Source organism: Zosterops lateralis, assembly GCF_965231275.1.
Source record: "Zosterops lateralis genome assembly, chromosome: 15".
Classification (NCBI taxonomy): Eukaryota; Metazoa; Chordata; class Aves; order Passeriformes; family Zosteropidae; genus Zosterops; species Zosterops lateralis.
Window position 1 is genome coordinate 14,736,121 of NC_139775.1, and position 26,398 is coordinate 14,762,518.

The 26,398-nt window shown below is 52.9% G+C and overlaps 1 protein-coding gene across 4 annotated transcripts in view; it reads left to right on the plus strand.

Moving 5' to 3' along the window:
* Positions 1–25,730, plus strand: part of RAB11FIP3 (RAB11 family interacting protein 3) — a 69,147-nt gene extending 43,417 nt beyond the window's left edge. For all 4 annotated transcript variants that reach the window (XM_083872415.1, XM_083872413.1, XM_083872412.1 and 1 more), the window contains 11 exons: positions 340–527; positions 5,571–5,744; positions 13,166–13,201; positions 15,660–15,753; positions 17,152–17,255; positions 19,323–19,463; positions 20,273–20,354; positions 21,435–21,572; positions 22,425–22,580; positions 22,895–23,035; positions 23,748–25,730. In XM_083872415.1, coding sequence (XP_083728541.1) covers positions 340–527; positions 5,571–5,744; positions 13,166–13,201; positions 15,660–15,753; positions 17,152–17,255; positions 19,323–19,463; positions 20,273–20,354; positions 21,435–21,572; positions 22,425–22,580; positions 22,895–23,035; positions 23,748–23,861 — 1,368 coding nt within the window. In that variant the 3' untranslated portion in view covers positions 23,862–25,730. The remainder of the gene's footprint in view (positions 1–339; positions 528–5,570; positions 5,745–13,165; positions 13,202–15,659; positions 15,754–17,151; positions 17,256–19,322; positions 19,464–20,272; positions 20,355–21,434; positions 21,573–22,424; positions 22,581–22,894; positions 23,036–23,747) is intronic.
* The last annotated feature ends 668 nt before the right edge of the window (positions 25,731–26,398 follow it).

The window sequence follows — 26,398 nt, forward strand, 5'->3', positions numbered from 1 at the left end:
GGGTGGGAGAAAGCAGCAGTGATGGGAACTGCTGAGTCAGGAGTGGGTAATCCCTCCTGCCCTGGCCAAATCCATCCTGGCTCACAACAAAACCTCCCCTCCAACTCTTATTTAGCCCCTGTTTTTGTGATCTGCTTCCCAAGCCCTGCAAGGCTGAGGTGCCCACAGAGCAGTGGCTAAACCTGGGGTGATTCCAGAGGCTGGATTCCTCTGCTCAGAAACACAACACATCCAAAATCCCTTTCCTCATCCACGCTCTGTCCCGCTCGGATCCACACCGCTGCAGGATCTCATTGTTCTGCTTCTCATGGATTTTTTTTTTCTTCTTTCTTTCCCCAGGCAAATGAGGTGACTGACAGCGCCTACATGGGCTCAGAGAGCACCTACAGCGAGTGTGAGACCTTCACAGATGAGGACACCAGCACCCTGGTCCAGCACGAGATGCACGACGAGGTGGAGACCGACAGCGCCATCGACTCCACCGTGCACTCGGAATTCACAGATCCCATCGAGGAGCCCGAGCATGGGTGAGTGGAAACAGCCAGGAGCAAAGTCCTCCTCACTCCATGCAGGCAGGAAGGAGGGAGACAAAGCCCCCAGGGCTTTGCAGCGAGTGGGGCCGAGTTTGTCTTGCTGGAACTTGGTTTTTTCTTTGTGCTTGTGATGGTGTGCGAGAGACCAAAATAGCTCCTCTGGAGGAATAAGGAGAATAATTAGGCTGGTTTGTGTAGGCTGGTTTGGAGCCCGGCCTGGCAATCTCTTTGAGTTAATCGTTGCTTGCCTTGGGAGATCTCCTGTACCCTCATTAGCATCTTTAACCTCTAAAATAACTTCTCAGGTTGATCCAAACACCTGAAAGACTTGCAGTTTTTAATCTATCACTTAAGCCAGAAACACAACATATAATTTTCTAGTCAGGAGGGGAACTCATTCTATTTTTGTTTTCCCTGAAAACATGCATGTGCCCTTTGATGTGCAAGCACCTCCTGTAATAACTGGTTTGAAACCTCTGCCTGGAGCACAGAAATGTGAGCCAAGATCTCCTTCCCCGGGTCTGAACTGCTGCTGGCAAAACTGCTCCTGGGCCCACCCCATTTTTGGAGGAAAAATGGGGTTTGGGGTGAAACTGGGATGCTGGCAGGCAGGAGGGCAGGGAAGAACTCCTTTAGGATCAGAGTCACAGAATGATTTGGGTTGAAAGAGACCTTAAAGTCATCTCATTCCACCCTCTGCCATGGGCAGGGACACCTTCCACTAGACCACGTTTCTTCCAAGCCCCATCCAGGATTGGGGCAGCCACAACTTCCCTGGAAAATCTGTGCCAGTGCCAGGTGAGTGCCCCACAAACACAAACCTCTAGAATCACCTTTGCTCGAGGTCTGTAACACACAGGACGAGTTTTTTCCCAAAACACAAGGCCCAGGGCTGGTGCTCCATGGAGTGCTTACAGCTCCCACTGCTTTTTGGAGTCTCCCCTCCCACCCCAAAATCCCATCTGGAGATGTCAGAGAGGCAGTGAGAGCTGGGCCCTGGAGCTGAAAGGGTGCTGTGGATTAGAGCAGAAATGGGATTATCCAGCTGGGCTCTTCTCGCCCAGCTCAGTGACAGTTAAATTGGGAGATAATCAGCTATGAGGTCGCTGTCCCAGCAGGGTCCCTGCGGGGGCCATGGCAGCCTGTGTGCGCTCCCGGCCCCCAGGGAAGGCAGCCAGCTTTGGATTCTCCTGCCTGTAGGTACAGCTGGGATATGGGGGATATCAGCTTCTCCTGGGGCTTGTCGTGGGTGGGTCAGCAGCCCAGGAGGGACAGGCTGGTTGGAGAGAGTCCAGAGGATGCCAAGGAGATGCCCCAAGGGCTGGAGCCCCTCTGGAGCCAGGCTGGGAGAGCTGGGGGTGCTCAACTGGAGAGGAGAAGCTCCAGGGAGAGCTCAGAGCCCCTGCCAGGCCCTAAAGGGGCTCCAGGAGAGCTGGAGAGGGACTGGGGACAAGGGATGGAGGGACAGGACACAGGGAATGGCTTCCCACTGCCAGAGGGCAGGGCTGGATGGGAGATTGGGCAGGAATTGTTCCCTGGGAGGGTGGGCAGGCCCTGGCACAGGGTGCCCAGAGCAGCTGTGGCTGCCCCTGGATCCCTGGAAGTGTCCAAGGCCAGGCTGGACAGGGCTTGGAGCAGCCTGGGATGGTGGAAGGTGTCCCTGCCCATGGCAGGGGGTGGAATGAGATGGCTTTAAGGTCCCTTCCAACCCAAACCATTCTGGAATTCCCTCCTACTCCAGGTGTGGGCTTGGGATGGTTAGATGTCCTTTGGGTGCTCTGTCCAAGCACAGTGGGGCCTGTTCCCACATTTTTAAATGTGTGCAAAATTCCAGGGAGCAAAAACTTAATTTGATTTATAGATTTGAAATGTTTGAAATGGGAACCTCTGGGAGTGCTGAGGGCTGGTTTTGGTACCATCAGTCCCCACACAGGAGGACACCTCTGGTACCCAGGGACAGCCAGGGAATACAGTCCCCTCAGTGCAGCTGCTGGCCTGAATCAGAGCTTCAACATCACTCCTCAGGAGCTCTCAGAGCTCAACATACCTGAAATGATTTAAATTAAAGGTTGTTCAGGCTGTGTGTAATAAAGATTAGTTGGACTCTGGGTCCTGAAACTGCCTGAGCCTCCAGATGGGAATAGGAAATAAAATTTACTGCCCGAAGCATCCAGGTTGAGGGTTTCCAGGTGCCTGATCAGATCTGCTTCTGTATAGTGCTTATCAAACCACAGCCCCAAATTTAGAGTTCTGGGATTGGGCTTTGCTTCTGAATTAGCAATTCCACCCCCCTGGCTTCTATTCCTGGAGAGATTTCCGCTGCTTTTGGTGAAGGTCTGACTCACCACAGGGCTGGATGGATTCTGGTGGATCCCACTGTGGAATGTTGGTGCTTCTCAAGGGCACGAGGAGGATGTGCAGATGCCCACAAGCTGGGCTGGATTTATTTGTGGTTAAATAGAGATCTGGAGGGTTGACATGTTTTTATTAGCGGGATAAGGGCAAATCCTTAGATGGAGCAGATTTTTTTTTGTCATAAATGGCTTATCTGTAATCTTTTTTTCTTTCTGGTTTAGTCCAGCAATCTGCTCATACCCCATTTCCCTCTCCTAGCAAGTGCATGGAGATAAGGGCACAGCCAATACCAATTTCTGTAATAATGCAATATTATTATGATTTTTGGCACAGAATTTTAAAGAGCAGAGTGTTGTTAATCCCCCAAAACACAGACCTGTGACTCACAGCCCCGTGGCTGCTTTCACAGCCAGGTTGTTGCAAATCCCTCCTGCCTTTTCTTCAGCTTAATTTGAAAACTTCCATGGTTCTGGGCAGGAAAGGAGGCTTGGCTTGGTGGGGAGACCCTGGCACAGGGTGCCCAGAGCAGCTGTGGCTGCCCCTGGATCCCTGGAAGTGTCCAAGGCCAGGCTGGAAAGGACTTGGAGCAGCCTGGGACAGTGGAAGGTGTCCCTGCCTATGGCAGGGGCTGGAATGAGATGAGCTTTAAGGTCCTTCCAGCCCAAACCATTCCAGCATTCTGTGTCTGTGTGCAATGGAAAGATTCTTCCAGGGACAATGACTGTGCTGAGCTGTGTCCCCTCAAGAGATAAGGAACATCCCAGGAGCCCTGCTGGGTGTGTTCAGGGTTTGCACTGAGGCTTAACACGCTGCAGCCTCCTGGATCTGGTGTTAAAAACACATGGAGCAGCATTCCCCACTCCAGGATTGTCACACACAGCATTTTCCCCAGCAGGAGCAGGGAAAGGGCTCCTTTGTCTTGCTGGGGGTCTGTCCCAACTAGCTGAACCCTCCCCAGGGGTTATGGGGTTAAAGCCCAGGCCCTTGAGAGGATTAGGCAGCAAGAAGCAAGTGTGAGCCTGGCACGGGCTGCTGTGGAGCTCACAGCATTTGGGATGTGGCAGGGACATGCCCAGATCCTTCTCTCCTGTTCTTGTCCTCGAGCAAGGGCTTGTCACCAGCCCTGGGCACTGTCCTGCAAGTCTGAGTGCCCCCATTGCAGCTGCCAATTGGTTTATTGGGAGAAAAAAATCACAGTAAACTTTCCCAGTGATGCCTGAGCTGTTCCTGTCCTGTCCTGCTCTGCCAAAATGGGACACATCACTCACTTGGTGGGGTGGGTTGACCTTGGTGCACACCAGGAACCCACCAAAGCTGTTCCATCCCTGCCCTCCAAAGATGGACAGGAAAAGAAAATATAACAGAGGATTCATTGAGTTAAGGACAGGAGAAATCACTCGTCAAATACCATCATGGGCAAAACAGATTCAAATTTAGGATATTAATTGAATTTATCACTGACAAAATCAGAGCAGGATAATGAGAAGTAAAATCAGACTTTAAAAACACCTTCATCTCTCCATCATCCCTCCTTCCCAGTTCCCCCTCCTTCCCCCCCGTGGCACAGGGAGTGGGGTTATGGTCAGTTCATCACACATTTGTTCCAGCCACTGCTCAGGGAGAGGAGTCAGAGTCCTTCCCCTGCCCCAGTGTGGGTCTCTTGCACAGCTCTCTATGAACCTCCCCACCCTGAGTCCATCCCATGGGCAATGCTTCTCCAAGAACTGCTCCCCTGTGTGTCACCCTTCCATGGGGTCAGTCCTTCAGGCATGGCCTGGGTCCTCCACAGGGTCACAAATCTGACCAGGACCCTGCTGCAGCATGGGCTCCTCTCCCCGTGGATCCACAGGTCCCTGCCAGGACCCTGCTCCAGCATGGGCTCCTCTCCCTGTGGATCCACAGGTCCCTGCCAGGACCCTGCTCCAGCATGGGCTCCTCTCCCCGTGGATCCACAGGTCCCTGCCAGGACCCTGCTCCAGCATGGGCTCCTCTCCCCGTGGATCCACAGGTCCCTGCCAGGACCCTGCTCCAGCATGGGCTCCTCTCCCCATGGATCCACAGGTCCCTGCCAGCACCCTGCTGCAGCATGGGCTCCTCTCCCTGTGGATCCACAGGTCCCTGCCAGGACCCTGTCCCAGCACGGCTTCCCACAGGCTCACAGCACTCTCAGGCACCCCCTGCTCCAGGCTTGGGCTTCTCCAGGTGCATCTCTGCACCTCCCTGCCCTCCATGGGCTGCTGGGACACAGCATGGGCTTCCCCACAGCATCCCAGGGTCATCCCAGGAATCTCAGGGCAATCCCAGCTCTGGTGGCCGGAGCAGCTCGTGCCCCTCTCCTGCCCTGCCCTGCAGAGCTGTTCCTCTCCAGTGTTCTCCCCCCACTCATCTGTGCACTCACTTCAGCTGCCCCATCACTTGTTTGTGTTTTCCCTCTCAAATCTGTTATCCCAGAGGTGTCACCACCATTCCTGGTGGGCCCAACCTCATCCAGCAGTGGGTCCATCTTGGAGCCCCCAGGGATGGGCTGTGCTGGACGTGTGGGGGAATCTCCCAGCAGCTCCTCACAGAACCCACCACTCCCTTACCAAATCCTGTCCTACACAAACCCAACCCTCCTGGGAGAAGAGGATGTCCTGGAAGGGTGGAAAGGCTCCTCTGACGTGTCCCTGTGTGTTCCCACAGCTCCCATCCCCACGAGCTGGCCCTGGGCTCAGAGCTCAGCCACTCCATCGTCACCGTCATCAGCGGCGAGGAGCACTTCGAGGACTACGGGGAAGGCAACGAGGCCGACCTCTTCCCAGACCCCTTGTGTAATGGGGAAAGCAGCTTTGGCAGCTCCTCCTTCCTCTCTCCCAGGTAATGCTTCACTCTGCTCTGTGGGACAGGGGTTTCCTTGGGATTTGCCAGGCAGACTCTGGGTACAACGGGATAATCAGCTTGGAAGTGGAAGAGGAATTCCCCCCTCAGTGTTTCCTTTCCCTGGTCCTGCTGATGCCCAGCAGGAGGTGGAAGAGCTGTCTGCATTCCCACTCCTGTTAGGGATGTGGCTCCTCACAGAACCTTCCAGGAGAGAAAACCACCTGCAGCTTTACCTCTGATCCTGCAGGATGACTCTTATTTTATTTTTTTCCCACTTATGTTTTTTTGGGCGTTGTTGCAATGTTCAGTTGGATTTGCACGAGCTGCAGCAGCATTCCTTCTCTAGGGATATGTAGAGCAGGAAGCAGGGTGTAGCATTTCCTCTTTGCTTTAGGGTCTGAAACCAGGAAAAAGTCCATTTTCCAGCCCGAGCAGGGTGGGCTGTGAAGCTGCTATGGTGGTACAAACCCCATCAATATTTACTTTCTAAAGAAAGTAAGTAGAAGCTGGAATATCATCCACAAGGTGTCTGGGATGACAGGTAACACCAGGAATGTGTTCCTCCATTGGAGGCACATCTCTGCACAGGACAGGAGTGACCCCTGCCAGTCATACACCCATGCTAAAGACAAAAATATACTTCTTTCTCTTTGGAATGACACTTTCATGCCTTTCTGCAGCCATGTAAACTGCTCAAAACTTTTTTTTTCTCCCTGTCATCTTGTTTTCTCCCAGCTTTCCAAACACCTTTACAGAGTTTGGACAATTCTGGCAGGTCAGGACTCATTTCTCTTGAGCTGGTGCAGCAGCAATGTTGGAGGTATTAATCACAAATAGGAGAGTTGCTGTAAAGAATTCCCAACCTTTTCCTTTAGGAAACCAGTGCTCCAGCACTGGGATACCCTGCAGTGGGAAGGGCAGAGTCTCTGATCCATGGAGGAACTCTGTGATTAAAACCAAGCCTTGGTGTTCATTTTTCCTTGAGGATGAGCTGCCAGCCTCATCCAGAAGGCTCCTGGCAAGAAAATACCCATCTAAAGGAGCTTTTCAATCACTTCAATTTTTTCTTTAACATCAGGCCAGAGCTCCCAGTTTGCCCACACTCCCAGATTTCCAGTTTTGCTCTGCCAGGGCACCATCTCTGCTCTGCTCTGTGTCTGGATCTGATCCTTATCCCATCTTCCCTGTGCTGGGAGGGGCTCTCTGGGCATGTGGCCACACAGGTTGTGGTGGGTTGTGCTGGAGACTCTCTGCTGGGGCTTGCTGGGGAGGCAGGCTGGAGATAAACCCTGCAAAAACCTCCGGAGTTCAGGAATGTGGGGCTGTTTGAGCCGGAGGATTTCCTCGTGCCTCGCAGGTCTAGCCTCCCCTTGGATTGTTGCTCTGTGTGTGAAGTCTTCCCTAAGCATTCCCTGAGTCTGTGCAGCTCTTCTGACTTTGGATAGGAAGGGAGAGGACAAGGGGAGCAGCATCCCACTGCCAGAGGGCAGGGATAGATGGGAAGGAATTGTTCCTTGTGTGGGTGGGGAGGCCCTGGCACAGGGTGCCCAGAGCAGCTGTGGCTGCCCCTGGATCCCTGGAAGTGTCCAAGGCCAGGCTTGGAACAGCCCTGGGATGGTGGGAGATGTCCCTGCCCATGGCAGGGGGTGGGATGGGATGAGCTCTAATATCCTTTCCCACCCAAATCATTCTGAGCAGCCCCAGTGTGTTTAAACACACCTGAAGGAACCTCAGGCTGTCCCTGGTTCTGGCTGAATGGGTTTTTTTTGGCTGAATTTTGAATGCAAAGAACAGCATCACTTGTAAAGGGCCACATCATCACAGACCCTTTCCACACTACAGGAGTCTCTAAATGGGAATAATTTCTAGAAATTCTCCTGCCACAACTCCAGAAGATGAACACAAACCCCAAGAGCCTTCAGGGAACACTGTGGGGTGCAGCACTTCCCTGCCCAGTCCTTGTATGTTTGTTTGTGATCTCTCCTCTTGAGTCTTCCCTTGCATACCCATCCAGTAGGAAAAACCTCTTTGCAGCTCTTGGTGGGAAATAAAAAGGGAAAAGCTCCTTGTGCTCATCCCAGCCACCAGGAAGCACCAGGCACCTGTGGAAGACAAACCTTGCTCCAGGAGATGGGGGAAGGCACAGGAAGGCTCTGTACTGTAGAATCACAGAACGTGCTGAACTGGAAAGGACCCATCAGGATGCTGGAGTGGGTGGGGACACCCCAGGGCTCAGCTCTCACCCACTCCAAGGCAGGGGGCCAGGGCAGCCAGGGGCCAGGAGGATCTGCACACACCCCAGGAGCTGCCAGCCTGGCCTGGGGCTTCTCCTTCACACTTCTCATTTTGATTAATGCTGGCTAAATTTGGGTTCCCACCTGGCCCAGGCTACACCACCTGGGAAGGGAATGCACCTAAAAAAGAGACATCCCTTCCCCCAGGTGCCACACAGCTGCTGTCACCTCTTCCCTGCACAAACCCTGAGCCACCGACCTGTCTGCTGCTGGGAAAACGTTATCCTGGGGAAAATGCCTGCCCTGAGGGGTAGGAAAAGTGGTTTTCAATTGAATTTTTTTTCTCCAGGAATGGAAAGAAATGATAATTTGGCATTTGCTGGTGTCCAGCCTGTCTGAGGGGGCTGGGAAATACTGTACAGACAGCACAGACTGCAGGGCTGACCCTGGGGTGGGGGCTGAGCCAGGGGACCCTCGAGCTGTCCCAGCTCTGCACATGCCCCAGGCCAGGATTGTGTTTCTGTATCCTGAGATTCACTGGATGCCTGCTGGGTTTATCTTGCTTGTGTTTGCTCACACCTTTACCTGTCTCTCTGATTGAACTGCTTGGGTTTTTCACTATTTAACCTTTCTCTGTTTCACATCCGTGGCTTCCAGAAGCACTTTTTCCTGCAGGCGGGATTTGTGGAGTCTGGCCCCAAATTAACACAAACCATTGGCTGTTCAGAATCCCCTCTGTCCTGCCCAAATCATGAGGAAGTGTCTCCTAAGCTGTGAAATCCTATGGATCCCCTTCCCAACTGGAATTCCCTGCAGGAACACAGCACTGCTGCTTCTTGGGCTTTGTTTAGGAGGAGAGAAGAGTTAAATTGCACCTGCCCATTTCATCGTGGCTTTAAAAGCTGTTTGCAGTGAAAATCTGACTCTGCATTACTAAGGCAGGTCTGCAGCAGCACAGCTGCTCTACTTTTAAAGCATCCCATTGGAAAAGCAGGACATTGACCAAAGGATCATAGAACCCCACAATATCCTGAGTGGGAATAGACTCACCAGGATCACCCAGCCCAACCTCTGTTCCTGCACAGACCCCCCCAACAATCCCACCCTGGGAGCACTGACCAAACACTCCTGGAGCTCTGGCAGCCTCAGGGCTGTGCCCATTCCCTGGGGGAAGAAATTTTCCTAAAATCCAGCTTAAACCCCCCCTTAGATTCAGCCCTAGCTCACGGGCACCCAGTCCTGCAGCATGCAAATTCATTCTGCACTCACTGAGGCAAACCAGGAGCCTCCTGGGACAGACTGCCTGGAAAATCCTGTTGGAAAATAAACTTTGCAGTGCTGTAGGTTTGTAGGAAGCACTTAGCTCACCTGCCCTGGGCTCTTGGGGGTTGAGATTGGCTCAGGGGTTTGGAAATGTGGGCCAAGCTCATCTGCTGGGAGTCTGGGAGGAGAGTGATGGAAGCGTTGCTAATTATTTCCTATAAAAATTCTATTGAGCATTTACAAATTATCAGTTACCTACGTATTATTACAAACTAAATTAGAAATAGATCATTACAAGCAGCCCCACACTGGCTTTAATTCGGCTTCAAAAATCACGGCGGGAGGAGACCCAACCTTGCCTGTCACTTTTTAACTCAAATTTCACTCAAATTTCCTCCCTCCCACCAAAAATTCCCTTACCTTGAGGGGACCCTGAGCTTGTGGAAGCCACGGCTGCAGCTTCTCCCCCGTGCCTTCTGTGCTGTTGACTTGACCCTTGTGCTCTCTCTAGCACCAATCCGCTCGCTGCGAAACTGCACAGCATTCTCGCAGATGAAGCTTTTGAGTTTTACTGTAGCCAGTGCCACAAACAAATCAACCGCCTCGAGGATCTTTCCGCTCGCCTGAATGATCTTGAAATGAATAGGTAAAGGGGGGAGGGGGACTCACATCCCCAGCCTGGGGATGGATGTTGTGGCTGGGAAAGGCTCTCCTCGTCCGGCGCGGCTTTTCCCTCGCCCCGCGGGTGGGGACAGGGGATGAGTTTCACCAGGACACAGGAGGTGCTCCAGGTGGTGGTGAACTCGTGGAGGGTGAGCAGGAGGTGGCCTTAATGCAGGCCCTGGGGGCTGGCAGATGAGGAGAGCATTTCCTGCCCTTTTTGCATGCCTGTGCATGGTGGGTTCCACGGGAGCTGGACGTGTACAGTATTTCTGTCACCAAGGAAAGACTGGGAATGGTGTAAAAGGGCAGGGACAGCCTTTCCTCCTGTTACAGGAACAACCTGAAGGGTTTTGGAGCAGACAAATCTTGTCTCACTCAGCTTCACCCAGAGCCTGCCCATCCTGGTGTCACCGTGGGCTGGGGAGATGTGACAGACACCAGGAATATCAGGAGATTTTGCATGGCATTTTGGAGATCTCCCAGGCAGCAGCTGGATGTGTTGTCTGACAACTGGGGAGGGATTTCTGCCTGTTGATTTGTTCATTCAGAGCTCCTTGCAGCCCTCTGGGTGGAAGGATGGTGGTGGCATTGGTGATAAATCTTTCTTCTTGTGGCTGTTGTGGCTATTCTGACCTGGGTTTGGTCATGTTCTTGATCTGTCTGTCCTTTGCAGGGACAGTGTGATCTGGGAGCTCCCCTGGTCCTATGGGAGGAGAACTGGAAAACAAATAGCAGCTTGAATTCAATTCTTTTTAATGAAAAAAAAAAAAAGTCTCTCCCTTTATTTTCCTTGGTTAAATAGTTGTCTTTGCTGTTGGAAGCCTTGAGGGTCAGTGATGGGTCTCAGGTTTTGCAGGGATTAAGGAGAACACGGGTTTTCCCTGGAAGCCCCACTCCATTTCAGATTTTCTCCAGCACATTTACCTACAAAGCTGAACTAACACCTCAGAGCCTCCTGTGATGGGTGGGATTTCCTGTGGAGCTTCTCTGTCCTGTGGTCATGATGGGAATTCCACAGGCTTTGATTTGCCCTGTGAGTCAGTGCAATTCCTCCATCTGTGTTCAGGGTTTCCCAAATACAAATTTACTGGGAATAGATTCCAAGGGCCTTTGTGGAGGGGGCAGTGCCCTGTCTTTGTGTGGTGTGGATGGGAAATGTCCTGTGCAGCGTGTGGGACATGCAGGACCTGCTGCTCCTCCCTTCACCATGGACCTGAGGCCCTCTGAGCAGGGGACAAGTCCTGGAGCAGCAGGAATTGGACCAAAATCTGGGACAAGCCTGAAGACACCTCCTCCAGGGGATTCTGGCAGCTGGGATGAATCCCAAAGCATCCCAGGACAGCCTCACTCATAAAACCTGCAGGCACAGAGTGTTTTATATCCTTGGAATGAACTGGGGAGCTGCTCCCAGCCTTGGGGTGCTGCTTCCCAAGCCCACAGCATGGAAAAGCAGGGAAGAATCCTCCAGCAGCTTGGGATGAAGTGGTTTGTGCCTCTGTTTTGTTCCAGTGCCCTTGATGGTGTCTCAGCCTTCAGACACTGCAGGTGCCGTCGCTTCCCCAGGAGCTTTTTCCAGAGGAAAATATTTTTCCCCCCAGTGCTGGGGCCATTCCTTACAATTCCTGGCAAACACCAGGGCCTGACCTCCTCCCCTTGGGCGCTGAGCAGCCTTGAAGCCCAGCCAGCAGCAGCTCTTGTGCTCCCTGGAAATCTGGGATTTGAGGATGCACTTTGACCCGAGGGCTGGTCACCCTGACAACACCCCCCAGGCAGGTTTGGGGGTTGCTTTACAAAGCAAATTATTATAAGCTATTTTTAATCTCCTTCGAAGAACTCATGTTGTAGCTCCAGGCAGGAGTGAACTTCCAGATGATTTTATTTGTTGTTTTTTTTTTGCTAAAACTGAGCTAAGCACCAGGGAATGCAGTTGCTGCTTTGTTCCTGCTGCCATCACTGAGTGAGGATTTGGTGTGGCCCAGTGGCATCTTGTGACACCAGCATGGATGGAAATGAGGAGTGGGATCCGAGCCCTGCCCACTCCCCCAGCACCAGTCATGACCAGAAAACTGAAAGGAGCATCTCAGCAAGGAGCCAGTTCTGGAAAAAGCTGGTTTTTTTCTCAGCAGGGAAAGCCTGCAGCCTGTCCCCTGGGGGTGGGACACGGTGACACAGCCCTTGGCTGCTTGTCCTGTGGTGACACTGATCCCTGACCGCTGTGGTATGGTGGCAGCTGGCTCAGACGTGGATCCAAAGAGTGATCTCCATGAGAAGGAGAGAGAGTTTGTTCCCCTCCCCAGCCACTGCTCAAAATCCAGACAGGACCACCACCAACAGCTCCTAAAGCCTCTGAGCCAGAGGCAGGCAGCACTGCCCTGATGATCCAGAGCCCAGCAGTAGGATGGTGGCTGTGGGAAGGGCAGAAGGATGGAATAATCAGTGGGATCATGGCTGTGGAAGGGCAGAAGGATGGATTGATCACTGGGATCATGACTGTGGAAGGGCACAAGGATGGAATGATCCAGGGGGATCATCAGGGAAGGGCAGAAGGATGGATTGATCAGTGGGATCACGGCTGTGGGAAGGGCAGAAGGATGGAATGATCAGTGGGATGGTGGCTGTGGGAAGGGCAGAAGGATGGATTGATCAGTGGGATCATCAGGGAAGGGCAGAAGAATGGATTGATCCAGTGGGATCATCAGGGAAGGGCAGAAGGACGGATTGATCCAGTGGGATCATCAGGGAAGGGCAGAAGGATGGATTGATCAGTGGGATCATTCCTGTGGAAGGGCAGAAGGATGGAATGATCCAGTGGGATCATTAGGGAAGGACAGAAGGATAGATGTGCTGTTACTCCCCAGTCTGTGGGAGCTCTGAGGGTGGCAGGGGAGCCCAGGGGTGCCCTGGGGTGCAGGCTGTGTGGCTCACTCTGCCATCAGCACCCAGCTGGAGCCCCCCCAGCCTCCCTGCTATTCTTAGCTCTTTCCTTGGGGATCGGTTTTCAGGCAGGGATCAGCAGGAGAGCGGAGCGTGGCGGGGGGCAGCGAGCTCTTCCCTGCCTTATTCCCTGTGCTTTGTTATTCCTCCTTGTTGAACAGGGCAGTGGCCCCTCTCCTGCCCTCTCCAGGGGTTTGGGGGTGCATGCCAAGGGTACTCCCTGCCACAGCAAAGGATGTGCCCTGGAGTCCGTGCAGTTTCCTGTTTCCCTGGTCTCCACTGTCAGCTTTTCTAACTCTTTCCTGTTTTCTCTTCGTTTTGCAGCCCAAATAAAAGACTCTCCAGCAAGAAGGTGGCAAGGTAAGCTCATACCCCTGTTGTTGTTTGCTTGATCCGTGCAAGCTGCCAGCTCCACGCAAGGAAAACTCAAAATAAGCTTGGAGAGTTGTGTTTCTAGAAATATTCCATAGTTCTGGGGAAAAGTGGGTTTAATTCTGGTATCTTTTTTTCTGGAATGGGGGTTGCTCACTCGTGCACACAGCTGGAGGCTGCTGGCAACCTGATTCCTTCCAGGAAAAAATTGGAGGGGCTTTTCCTCATGCTCTGTCCTGCCAGTGCCATAGCAGGGGGTACACAGAGGAGGGAAGGAGTCTCTAGAAGGAATATGTCCCCTCCCAGTATCACCATGTCTGTAGAGTTCTACAGGACCAGACCAGTCAGTACCCCCACCTGGAGGGATTCTCCAGCACCCCAAAAATTCCAGCTGCTTTAGACAGCTCTTGGTCCTGTTTTACTTCACTCTGTGTCACCTTCAGCACTTGGCTTTGTGGGAGCAGCTCCCCCTGCTCAGACAGGAGCTCTGGGGCACCTGAGTGGGCTGCAGGTAACTCTGGTTGGGTGGTTTAACCCTGGTTTAATCCTGGTTTAAGCCCAGGTTTAATTCTGTGCTGCTTCTGTCCTGCACGACCACCTTGTGTGATGTCAGTCACCTTTTCCATGTGGGCATTGTGATCTGTGACTGCACAGGGATATTGGATAGATTGGATATATTAGTTATATTAGATATATCTGGGCTCACCTTTCCTCTCCCAGCTCCCCCATCCCTCCCGTTCCCGTGCCATCATGATTTAAAGGATAAACTGAGTCAGTCTCACCTCCACTGCTCTGCCTCTGCCATGCTCAGGAGGGAGATTTCCCTCTGCACTTGTTGGATTTCTCCTTGCTGGTTTCCCAGCAGGACGGGGACACTGTGGAGGAACAGGCAGCTCAGTTTGGGAATGTTCCTGTTCCTGACACTCACTCTGCTCCCTGTGCTGACCCAAGCACCTCTTCCTCCCACTGTGCTCTCACACCTTTCCCTTCTCCATTTTTCCTGCACTCAGCAATCTCCCCTGGCACAGTTCCCCCTCCTGGAAAGGAAGCAGATCCTTGATATTACATTTCCTACTTCCACTCATCTTACTTTTCTCGAGCTGTGTTAAAAACACTGGCAGGAAGGAGGGCTGAGGGGAGCAGCCTGTCCCCAGATTTCCTGTTCTAGGACTCGTTTTTTTTCCCATTCCTGGCACAGATAATTTGGGGAGGATTTGAGTTCAACTTTTGGGAACAGAAATACCCTGTCTTATGAAAGATTGAGCCCTCCTGGCCCTTTGCTTTTCTGAGGCAGCGATGTGTGGGCTTGGGTAAATATTAGTTAATTGAAAAGCAGTCAGGTTTGGTTTGTGATAAGGAGGCAGATAACAGGGTTTTGTCGAGCCAGATCCTTAAGCTCAGCCCAAAGCAAATCCTTTGTTGCAGATACTGTAATTACTGAATAATCCCAAAGCACTTGCTTTTAGAAAATTGATTTTATTTTGGTAAGGGCTCTTTCTTCGTTTTTGTTATCCGGGTTCTGCTCGTGCCAAGAAATCTGAGCTGCTTAAGCCTTGCTGTGCTTGGCACGATTTAAATGACAAATGTGCCTGAGACTTTAAAACCTAAATATAAACCGAGTGTGAGGATGCAAAATCAGCCTGTGGTCTCTTGGTAAATGCCAGTTGTGCTTAGTGAGTCCTGGCATGAACACACTGTGTAGTGGGAGGAATTCAAGAGCCAATGGTACAAATTCCTAGGAAAAACTGAGGTTTGAAGAGATCTGTGTGGTTTTGCCATCCATCCCCTGCTCGAAGCAATGTTCTCCTCCTGCCTGGGGTCCCAGGGCTGGAGCACACCCTTTCTCCAGAGCAGATCTGCAGCTCTGCCGAGGGTGAAGCCGCAGCCAGCCCCTCCCCAGGGTGTCCTTTAGCTGTCACAAAGCTGGGGACACCACTGTGACCAGACTTGGTTAATGATTAACTCACCCTGGGCTGGGGGGGACACAGCAGCCTCAGGGGGGTTTGCCCCCTCCCACCCCTTTACACCCCCACTTCTCCCCAGCTTTACTCCCACTCCCAATGGTGATCAGGAGTACTCTGGCCTTTGGTGGATAACCCACGGCCTTGAGACCATGCTAAAGAAAGAAAGTGGGAAGAGGGAGCTCTTATCTCTCCCCATTCCAAAGAGCAAGAGCAATAATGATCGCGGTGTGAAGTCCCGCGAACGCGTCCACGTCGCCGGCCGTGCAGGCGCTCCAGGGGCTGGCTGGATTTCCCGGGATAACTCCGTGGTGAGGGGCACGGCTGCTGTGCCAGGCACATCCAGCATTCCCAGGAGCAGGGCTGGCAAATCCCTTTGGCAGAGGGAGGGAGGTGGCATCTGTCACCTGGTGTGTCGCCATGCTCCAGGTGCTGGGGCTGATGCCGGTGCTGCTGTGGATCGGGGTGGTTTGTTTCTGTTTCAGGCAGTTGCACCAGACGAGCTCCTTGGCCGTGGGGGTGATGGAGGAATCCTACAGGGAGAACCTGGAGTGCACAGATGAGGACATCACAGACAAGGTGAGGGGCTGCTTCCCTTCTTCCCCAGCCTGTACCACCGGGATCGAGCTGGTTTTGTGCTGGTGCCGCTGAATTTTTCTGAGGTGTTGAAAGAATTACAGGATAAGGTGGGAGCAGCACTGTCTGTGTTGCCCTGCAGGGTTCAGTGCCTTGCAGTGCTCCAAGCAGGATCAGGCTGAAGCTCCTCTCTGTGGGTGCAGATGGGACATGGGAAGGGAGGAGGAGAGCACTGCAGGTGCTGTGCAGGGTCAGGAGGTGACACTGGATCCTTCTCCGGGGGCAGTGGCTTCCCCCAGAGAGCTGGGAGGAGGAATGGGCTGTTCACAGGCAGCATTTTCACTTCTCCTTCACACCAAAAGATGTTCTCAGGTTCTGCTTTTCTGCAGCAATCCACCCAATGTGAAAGAGAAACTTCCTCTCCTTGGCACACTCAGCTTGTGCTGTCAGAGCAGAGCAGATTTTGTGCTGGTGCTGATGGGTTTCCCTGGGGTGTTACAAGAAAAGAGTTGTAGGATAAGATGGGAGCACAGGGAAGATTTTGTTTGAATATCCCTAGTTAAAAAACAGGGAGAAGAAGCTATGAGAAAGAAGTTAAGATTGTGTAAATATGTGCTGAAGTCCTGAAACTCCTTGGAAATGGCTTTTTAGCTCTGGAATATGAATGTCCTGAGGAGCTGTGTGTGAAAGAGAAATGTGTGTGTGGCTGCACTTGGGAATAATTATAATGCAGGGAAGACCTTTAAAAATAAATAAAAATCAACATTTTTCCAAGGCTGGCAGTTGAATAAAATAGTTGGGTTCCTTGAGGCATTTGACTTGGGAAACCTTTGATGGAAAAGGCACTGCTGGGAAATGCCTTGTGTGTCTGCATGGCCTCTTTAATATTCCCATGTCTCCTGCCCTTTTCCCAGAGCCAGGGTTTGGCTTTTCCAGACATGCTCCTCATTCCTTCTCCCCCAGGATTGTTTTATATGGAATTTGAATTATTAAAATGCAAATAGAGCTGGAATAAATCCTGCACAGGTACAGGGAGAAAATCCTCACCTCTGCTCCTTCCCCTCCAGCTGGCATTGACCCTTCCATCTGTAAATCCAGGGTTTCCATCCTAGTCCAGACAGTGAGGAGTTATCCATGGAGCTCTGGAGATCCACCTCTAGACTTCTTTTAGGATGTCATCAGGAAGGGGTCGAGGAAAGGAAAGAGTGAAGTGTTTGACCCCAAACTGGTACATGAGAGCCACGAAAACCTGGGAAAGGGGGTCAAAAGGATATTTTAAAGGGATTCTTTAAATCAAAACACGACTGCCCAGTTCCAGTGGGAGCCCTCCTTGTTTCGGGGTGTTGTGGGGGCTGCTCTAGGTTTGGGGATGCCCAGGGTGATCCATGTCCCTGCTGGCAGGTGGTGTTCCTGGAGAAGAGGGTGACAGAGCTGGAGAAGGACACGGCCGCCAACGGGGAGCAGCACAGCCGCCTCCGGCAGGAGAACCTGCAGCTGGTGCACAGGTAAGGGCCTCACCTGGGCAGCCTTTCCCCCTCCACGAGCTCCAGCTCCCTTCCCAAACCCAAACCACAGCTCTTTCCAGGGATATTCACTCCATCCCAGCTGAAAACAGGATGCAGTGACATGGAGATTTTATATTTTATGTGTTTAAGTTCTCTGGAGCTCCAGGACTTGGCTTTTGGTGGGTTTTATGTGGCTTTTAATTGCTGGAGCTGTGCCAGGAGAGGGTCAGGCTGGAGATCAGGGAAAGGTTCTTTCCCCAGAGGGTTCAGGCACTGCCCAGGCTCCCCAGGGAATGGGAACAGCCCCAAGTCTGCTGGAGCTCCAGGAGTGTTTGGACAGCTCTGCCAGGGATGCACAGGATGGGATTATTGGGGTGCCTGTGCAGGGCCAGGAGCTGGAATCAATGATCCTTGTGGCTCCCTTCCCACTCAGGATGTTTCATTTTATATATATATATATATTTTTAATGTGCTTCCCTGCTCCATGTGTCCCTCCCAAAAGGTCTCTGGAACTCCAGGTCTTGGCTTTTATATATAAATATATATATGTATATGTTTGTGTTTATGTTTACTGTATTTTCCTGCCCAATATGCTCCTTCCAAATGTTTTCTGGAGCTCCAAGAATGCCTCCTGTCAGATCCTGGCCGGGGTGCAGCCCTTTGGATCCCACATGATGTAATCCCTGTGTGTGCTAATCTGCCAGGCTCTTCTCTCCCAGCATAGCCTTACCCTGGGCAGATAAACCCAGCAGAGTTTATCTATAGGGCTGTAATTCTGTTAAGTAACAGTCGTGTCAGGGAACTGAGCCACTCAAACAAAGGTTTCCCTAAGCCCTGATAAACTTGGGAACAAGGGAAATGTTTTCACTTCAGCAGCTTGGCCTGGAAGTGTCAGCTGGCTCTGGGTGAGCTCCGTGCTGGGGAGGGGTGGGATCAGCTGGGAAAAACCTTCCCCTGGGAAAAGCCTTTGCATAAATTCCAGCTGGAAGTGCTCATGGCTGGGTTGGACAAGGCTTGGAGCAACCTGGGATAGTGGAACCAGGCTGGGAGAGCTGGGGGTGCTCACCTGGAGAGGAGAAGCTCCAGGGAGAGCTCAGAGCCCCTGCCAGGGCCTAAAAGGGCTCCAGGAGAGCTGGAGAGGGACTGGGGACAAGGGATGGAGGGACAGGACACAGGGAATGGCTTCCCACTGCCAGAGGGCAGGGCTGGATGGGAGATTGGGCAGGAATTGTTCCCTGGGAAGGTGGGCAGGCCCTGGCACAGGGTGCCCAGAGCAGCTGTGGCTGCCCCTGGATCCCTGGAAGTGTCCAAGGCCAGGCTGGACAGGGATGGTCCTTTGGAGCAACCTGGGATAGTGGAAGTTGTGTCTGTCCATGGCAGGGGATGGAATGCGATCCCAGCCCAAACCATTCTGGGATTCTGTGCTCTGCAGTTCTGCTGACACACAGGGAAGGGTGACCTGCAGATCCCTTTTTTTTATTTTTTTGTTGTTGTTGGGATCACAAAGAGTGAAAAGAAGAAGGATTGAGGCTGTTGCCTTTTCTTGGAGCAATGAGATCACTTCATGCTGGAAACCGCTGAAGGAGGATTTCTCTGCCATGGCTACTGCAGGGAGAACCACAAACCTGGGATTTATGTTTGAATTAGATGCTCTTAAAGGTCTTTTCCAACCTCAGTGACTCTAAGATTCTCATTAAGAGATGTGCATGTGTGTGGCTGCACTTGGAAATAAATCTAATGTGTAGAAGACATTTAAAAATAAGGAAAAATTAATTTCTTTCCCAGGCTGGAAATTGAGTAACATTGTGTTCCTTAAGGCATCTGACTTAGGAAACCTTGGATGGAAAAGGTGCTGCTCCTTCCACTGCACCTGTTGGGATGCAGTGAACCTGTTTGAGATGGTGATTGATGTGTTTCCCCTGGAAGCTTGTTCTGTTTTACCATCTGCTTCTCCCAGCTCACCTGAGGGGTGGGAAAGGGGCTGGGAAGAGAATTTGCCCCCTCCCTTGGGATGGCAGCTCCAGTGGGGCTGAGGAAGGTTCAGTCCCCTCTTCCTCCTCTCTGCAGGGCAAACGCGCTGGAGGAGCAGCTGAAGGAGCAGGAGCTCAGGGCTGACCAGACCCTCCTGGAGGAGATCAAGAAGCAGAGGGAGCTGCTCAGCAAAATGGAGAGGGAGAAGAGCATTGAGATTGAGAACCTGCAGGCCAGGTGGGGCTGGAGGGGCAGCTCTCCTGGAACCACCCCAGAATCAGCTTTGGGGCGAACACAGGGAGCCAGGCAGGGAGTTTAACTGGTTCAGGATGTGACTAAAATCACCACAAACCCCGAGTTTTTTGTTATTTCCACCTTTGGCCCACATATCTATCTTGGATTCTTTATTTGAGCTGCTCTGCTGCATTTTAACTTTAGCTCCCATCCTTTTTCCATGTGCCTGCCCTGCAGCACAGTGGGGATGAAGAGGGGCTTTATTAATCCTTCTTCCCATAAATGACCCCTTGGAATACTTTTAATGCCCAGATGTTTTCCACCTTGATGGAAACAGGTAAATACCTGGGAAAGAAGAATCCTCCAAGGAGGCAGAGTGTCCCAGCCAGGGTGCTTTGTGCTGCCTGTTGGATTCCAAAGGAAGAAGTGGGGTGGGAATGGTGTCAGTTATTTGACAGGGTTTTTCCAGCTTTCCCAGAAGGTTTTGCTGTTGTTCATCCCTTGCAGTCCATGGAAGATGAAGACAGTGGGGTTTTACCTGGGAATGCAAAGCCAAAGCCCTCTCTGACCCCCTGTTCTGTTGTCTCTGCTGCTGAGGCTTGTCCAGGGACTGAAAATCCCTTGGAGCAAGGAATCCTGATGGATGTCAGGATTGTGTGGATGCCCCTCTCTTTCCCCTGGCAGCAGAAATACCTCAGGGTTTGCCTTGAACAGATGAATCCCTACTGGCTTCCCTTTGGTTCAATATTCCTTGGGATGTTTTTCCTCCATGTAGGATGCTGGGATGAGTCTCACACCTGTTTCCTTTGCAGGCTGCAGCAGCTGGATGATGAGAACAGCGAGCTGAGGTCCTGTGTCCCCTGTCTGAGAGCCAACATCGAGAGGCTTGAGGAGGTGAGGCCAGGGGGTGCCTGGTTTGGGGATGGAATTCTGACTTTGGGATGAATTTCCATGAACATGAGATCCATTTAATGTAACAAACCAGTTGCTTCCACTTTGCAGTGGCTGCAGACTTTGGACAGCACTATCCCACACAGTTATCCTTGCAGTATTCCCAGCCTGGAAGCTGGGAATAAACCCCTGCTGAATCTCCCTGTGGCAGTGGCTGCTCGGGAGGGGACTCGTGCCCTCTTGTGGAAGCTTGTCCCCATCCCTGTCCCCATCCCTGTGGCCAGTCCAGGGCAGGGGAGGAGGAGGAGGAGCAGGGATGCTCCATTTCCATGTCCTGGGATTTGTGAGTTGAGTTTTCAGAGATCCGTGTCACCCTCCAGCCCCTGTCACTGTCACCCCACTCAAGATCCAAACCCTGGTGGCTCTGAGGATAAATTCCCTGCCATGGTGTGTTTTAGCCATGGGAAATTGGTTTTGTCCATGCAGATCCATTCTCCTCTTCTGCACAGTGAATGGGATGAAGGAGGAGCAAAAGGTGCAGCCACTGCCCCTCCCTGCCCAGGAGAAGCTTGGCTGATGAGCTGCTCTCCTGTCCAGTGCTGCTCTAGGGGCTCTTGGCATCTTCACCTGCATCCCAAACATGCAGCCAAGGCTTTGGGGAGGAGAAGGGAACAGAGCTGGGCTGTGTGTTTTACATCCCAGCTTGAACTGCTCTGTTCCTTCTTGGATCAGCCCTCAATTAAAACCTTTCATATCTGAAACCAAGAGGGAGGTAAAGATCTCCAATTCAGGACTTTACTGAAGTGCAGACATAAGGAGCCTTATGATTTAATGTCTCTCCTTGGCCTGGAGCCCTCATGCTGGCCCCAATCCCTCCCACACCAGCATTGTGCTTCCCAGAAATCAGCACAAGTGTGGATATTCATGTGGATTCACTCTGGAGCCATCCCTCAGTGCTGCCAAATCCCCAGGGCCCTGAGCAGATGAGATCCCAGCAGGCAGAGCCTCCTGGTGCACCAGGAGAGGAGAATTCCTTGTGGAGCCAGGCTGGGCCCCTCACTGGGGCTGCTCGTGTCCTTGCAGGAGAAACAGAAGCTGCTGGATGAGATCGAGGACCTCACTGTGCAGCTCACAGAGGAGCAGGAGAAAAAGAGGAAGATGGGGGACAAGCTGAGTCAGGAGAGGCACCAGTTCCAGAAGGAGAAGGAGTCGACACAGGAGGTGAGTGGAGCCTGGGCCTGCCACAGCCTTGTCCCCAAAATGGGGAAATCTGGAGCAGTGGGTGCTGCCTGGGCAGAGGAAAGGGGTTCAGCAGCTGAGCTGCAGCACTTCAGTCACTTGTGCTGCTCTGAAATCCATCCAACATTGTCCCTGCATGGGGCTGTGCCACCCTGGCCCCTTCCCTTCCTGCCTGGGAGGAGGAGCAGTGGCAGAGGCACATGGAGCCAGCAGGCAGGAGCAGAGGGGATGAGGCTGGGGGCTGAGTGCTTGGGAGCAGGATCACACCTCCCAGTCCTCCCATCATCTGTGATTCCAGCTGGAGGCCCAAGCAGGGCTGGCTCTGGGGGCAGGAAAGGAGCTTTGGGCCCCAAGTGGAATTAGATGTCACTGTGGTGTCACTGAGGGCTCTGGGGTGAGGAGGGAACCCAACCCTGTTGTGGGAAGGACCCACATTGCTGGCGGGGTCTGTGCTGCTGCAGACCCAAACTCAGCATCTTGGGCCCTCCAGCAAAGTCCTTCCAGGGCTGTGCTCGTGTTTTAGTAATTCCCCATCTCCTGCTTGCTGGAGGTGTGAGGAAGGAAGAGGAAACCAAGTGCCACCTCAGAAAGGAAATCAATCATGGAGTTGTTTGGGTTGGGAAGGGACCTCAAAGCCCATCCCATTCCACGGGCAGGGACAACTTCTGTCCCATATTGCTCCAAGCCTCATCCAGCCTGGCCTTGGACACTTCCAGGCACAGGACAGCCACTGCTCTGCCCACAGCAATCCACGGAGCTGCTCCCACATCCAGAGGATGCTGCTGGATGTCTGTGGCACTCAGCTGTCCCTTGCCTTGTCCCTTGTCCCTGCAGCTCATCGAGGACCTCAGGAAGCAGCTGGAGCACCTGCAGCTCTTCAAGCTGGAGGCGGAGCAGCGCAGGGGCCGCAGCAGCAGCCTGGGGCTGCAGGAGTACAACAGCAGGACTCGGGAGACAGAGCTGGAGCAGGAGATCAAGCAGCTCAAGCAGGTAAGGAGGGCTGGGCTGGCAGGGAAACAATTCCCTGATGCCAAGGGAGGGCCTGCAGGGTCCAGGGGCTCTCTCCCAAGGGATCCAGGAGCCCGAGGCTCTCTCGCTGTCCTGGCAGAGGGAGGTTGGTGCTTCTCTCTGCTGTGTTCCCAGAGTATCTCATGCCTCCAGAGGTTCTCCTGAGATGGAGGCAGCAGCCCATGTGCTGTTCCCTGCTCTGTGAGCTGTGTTAGGATGAAAGTCCCTGTCTGCCTTTGCCAGGCTGGATCAGCTCTCAGGTTCTCCAGCAGTGTGTGGTTTGTGTGTGTGAACAGGATAACAGGAACCTGAAGGAGCAGAATGATGAACTGAATGGGCAGATCATCAACCTGAGCATCCAGGGAGCCAAGAACCTGTTCTCAGCCTCCTTCTCAGAGTCCCTGGCAGCTGAGATCAGCTCTGTCTCCAGAGATGAGGTACGTGCTGTGAGGAGCTGCTGGCTCACACTGCACCTTCCTGGGTGCCTCCACCTGGGGGGGTCTGGGAGGAGTTATGTGCCCTGTCTGTGGCCCAGCCCGTGCCCAAAATTCCCCTGGAAGCTGGCAAGAGCAAAGAAATCCCCACAGAGTTATCTGTAGAGCTCTCAGGAGTTACCCTGCCTGCTAGCCCCTCCCTCCTGGGAACAGGGAAGCTGCTCCCTGCCCATTTGCTGATTCTGGCAGCTCTGCCTGGGACAGCCTTCCCCTTCCAGGACAGAGCAGCCACCACAGGCTGTGTCCATCTGTCTGGAGCTGTATTTAAACCCCTGAGAGCCAGGACATTCCTCCTGCAGATCCCAGTTCCTCCAGCCCGTGTTCTCCCTGAACACCAACCATGGGTGGCCAAGCCTGGACAAGCACTGGAATTAAATCTTTAACACCTCAGGAAGTGGGGAAACACACCCAGGTATTTTGGGGATCCAGTGGAGATGTGCTGCTCCCTGCTCTCCCCAGGGCCCCACCAGGCTGAGAGCTTGAGGAAGGACAGGAATGAGCAGAACCAGTTTTCCCTGGCCACTTAAACAGGGTCAGGAATATCCCAGTCCAGAGTAAAGAGCCATGGAGACACCCATAGGTGCACAGAACCACAGGATACCCTCAGCAGTGCCAGGCAGTGACCTCTCCCTCCCTTTGATCCCTTGTGCTGCAGCTGATGGAAGCAATCCAGAAGCAGGAGGAGATCAACTTCCGCCTGCAGGATTACATCGACAGGATCATCGTGGCCATCATGGAGACCAACCCCTCCATCCTGGAGGTCAAGTAACGGTGGTGGCTGCACTCATCAGGTGGATTTGGTGCTCTGAGAGGATGAAGAGGGACTCCAAACGTCTTTGCACTTGATGAAGGCACAAGGAAGCCTCAGGTCGGGGGTGACTGAGCCACGGACCAGGGAAAAGGAGAACCAGCAGCCAGGCTTTGCTCTGACTGCGTTATTTTGAAGCCCTTCTGGCTGCAGAGGGGTGAAAGGGAACCTGGAGAAGGAGCTCAGCGAGGGGACACTGCAGGAAGTGCCTGTGGCGCTGGGGACTGTCCCCACAGGCACTGAGCCCCTCCCAGGGCTGCTCAGAACCACGGGAGTTCAGCATGGAGATGGAAACAAATGGAAACAGCAGCGCTGACTTTCCCCTGCTGCTGCCCTGCCCGGCCCCAGCGGCTGCTGTGCCAAAGTGTCCCTGACACACTCACGGGGCAGAGCTGGGAACAAGGGAAGCGCGTCCTGGACTCGCACAGGGGGTTGGGGTTTGGTTTTGTTTTGGGATTTTGTTGTTGTTTTTTTTTTAATTAACTTAATGCAAATGTTCTCATCCAGCTGGCTCAGCCCATCCTTGCCCCGTGCTCCTGCTGGGGCTGGCAGAGCCCTCTGGCTGCAGGAGCTGTTGGGGACAGGGTGTGAGCTCACTTGGTCACCTGCCTCCTTATTTATTTTTGCTGTCTGTGGCTCAGTACTGTCGGCACATCTCAGCTCTGCTCCTTCCTCCTCTCTCCTCCTCCTCCTCTCCCTGCCGGGCTGTGCTGCTGAGGTGGCTCCAGGGGAAGCTGTCACTCGTCCCCAGCTGGGGACAAACACACAGGGCTGTGTCTGGCACCAGGACAAGGCTGCAGCTCCTCACCCCGCACTGGAGGCAGGTCCTGGCCGCTTCTCCTCATCCCAGCGTGGGACACACGGAGCACTTTGGGAGCTGCACAGAGAGGCCTGAGCTCCCCACCTCATCTCTATGGCCTGGGGACAGTGGCCTGTGCCATTCCCGGCCGGAGCAGGGCTCTGCTGGTGATAGCTGCAGCCCTGGAGGGAGAGCCTGCTCCGGCTGCCTTTCCCTCTGTCTGTCCCTGGGCTGGGGCTGGAGGAGCCGTGCTCATTCCTCATCCCCAGCACTGGCCCGGGCTGGAATCTCTGTGCCAGTGGGGAGAGGAGCACCCGGCAGCTCCCTGGGAAACAAAAGCCATGTTTACATCGGACAGCTCCGGGCCTGCTGGCACAGAGTGACCCCCTCGGGAGTGGCCACTCTGCTCCCCTGGGCTCCCAGGAGGACAATGCAGTGCAATCCCAGGGCTCAGCTCCAGCCAGCGGTTCCTCTTCCTGCCTGGCAGGTTTGGGGAATGGCAGAACGGCCTGGAAGCTGAAGCCACAGCAATCCTGGGGGTGGCTGCTCCTCCTCAAGCCCCTTCCAGCCCTTGGGGTGTCACCCCTGGGGGCACCTCTGGGTGCTCATCCCCCAGAGCCCCAAAACCCCAGGGCACCCCTAGCCCTCCCTCCCTGCCCCGAGGCCGCGGGAAGAAGCCACGTAAAATGTACATTTCCAGAGAAGCTTTGGGTGTAAATCAGTGTATACTTGGAGAGGGAAAAAAAAAAAAAAATTTTCTATCTTGTAGAGTAGGTATTTTTATAGAATGAAGGTTGATCCATTTTTTTAATACTTTAAAAAGAAGAGAGAAATGTATCTGTGTATACACAAAAAGCATATATATATATATATATGTATAAATATATAAATATTGGAGATCTGCCTTTTTCTCGACTTGGGATCCCCAGGTCTCAAACAATCGTTTGTTTTTTCCTGTCGCTCTCACAGAGGTACTGTAACTGTAAATAAGCACCGGGGAAAAAAAAAAAAGAAAACAAAAACAAAAACAAGTTTTAAGCAAACAAAAAAGCACTGACTTGCACATTCACCATGCTTTAAAATCCCTACGGAGAGAGAAAAAAAAACAAAAAAAACCAACAAAACAAAAACTGTACATCCTGAAAATGTTCCTCTTTCCCGACTGGTATGTGAAGGAAGTCCCCCCCCCCAAAAAAAGAGGCAAAAACGGTATTGTCTTAACTGATGTATCAATTCTTGTCGGATTAAAAGCTGTTACTATTCCTGCCCCGGAGACTTTTCTTTCCACAGAGGTGGATTGGAGCATCCCAAATATCAAAATACTGCATCTCCAGTGGAATTTTCCATTGGATTCCATTTCCACTGGATTAAGTGGAAATGCTCCTGCAACAAGGAGTGTCCTGATTTGAGGAGGAGGAGGAGGAGGATGAGGATGAGGATGAGGATGAGGGAGGCTGGACCTGGCTGGAATTCCCTGATTTGGGGAGGAGGAGGAGGAGGATGAGGATGAGCATGAGCATGAGGATGGGGGAGGCTGGACCCTGCTGATTCCAGAGGGATCCAGGTCTCAGGGAGCCTAAATCTCCCCAGCCAGCCAAGCTGTGTGGGTGGGAATGGGGGAATTCCCCCTTCACCTTCCTGGAGGATCCAGGTGGGGTGAGGGACCCTCGGAGCTGATCCAGGGCAGGGACAGGCTGGG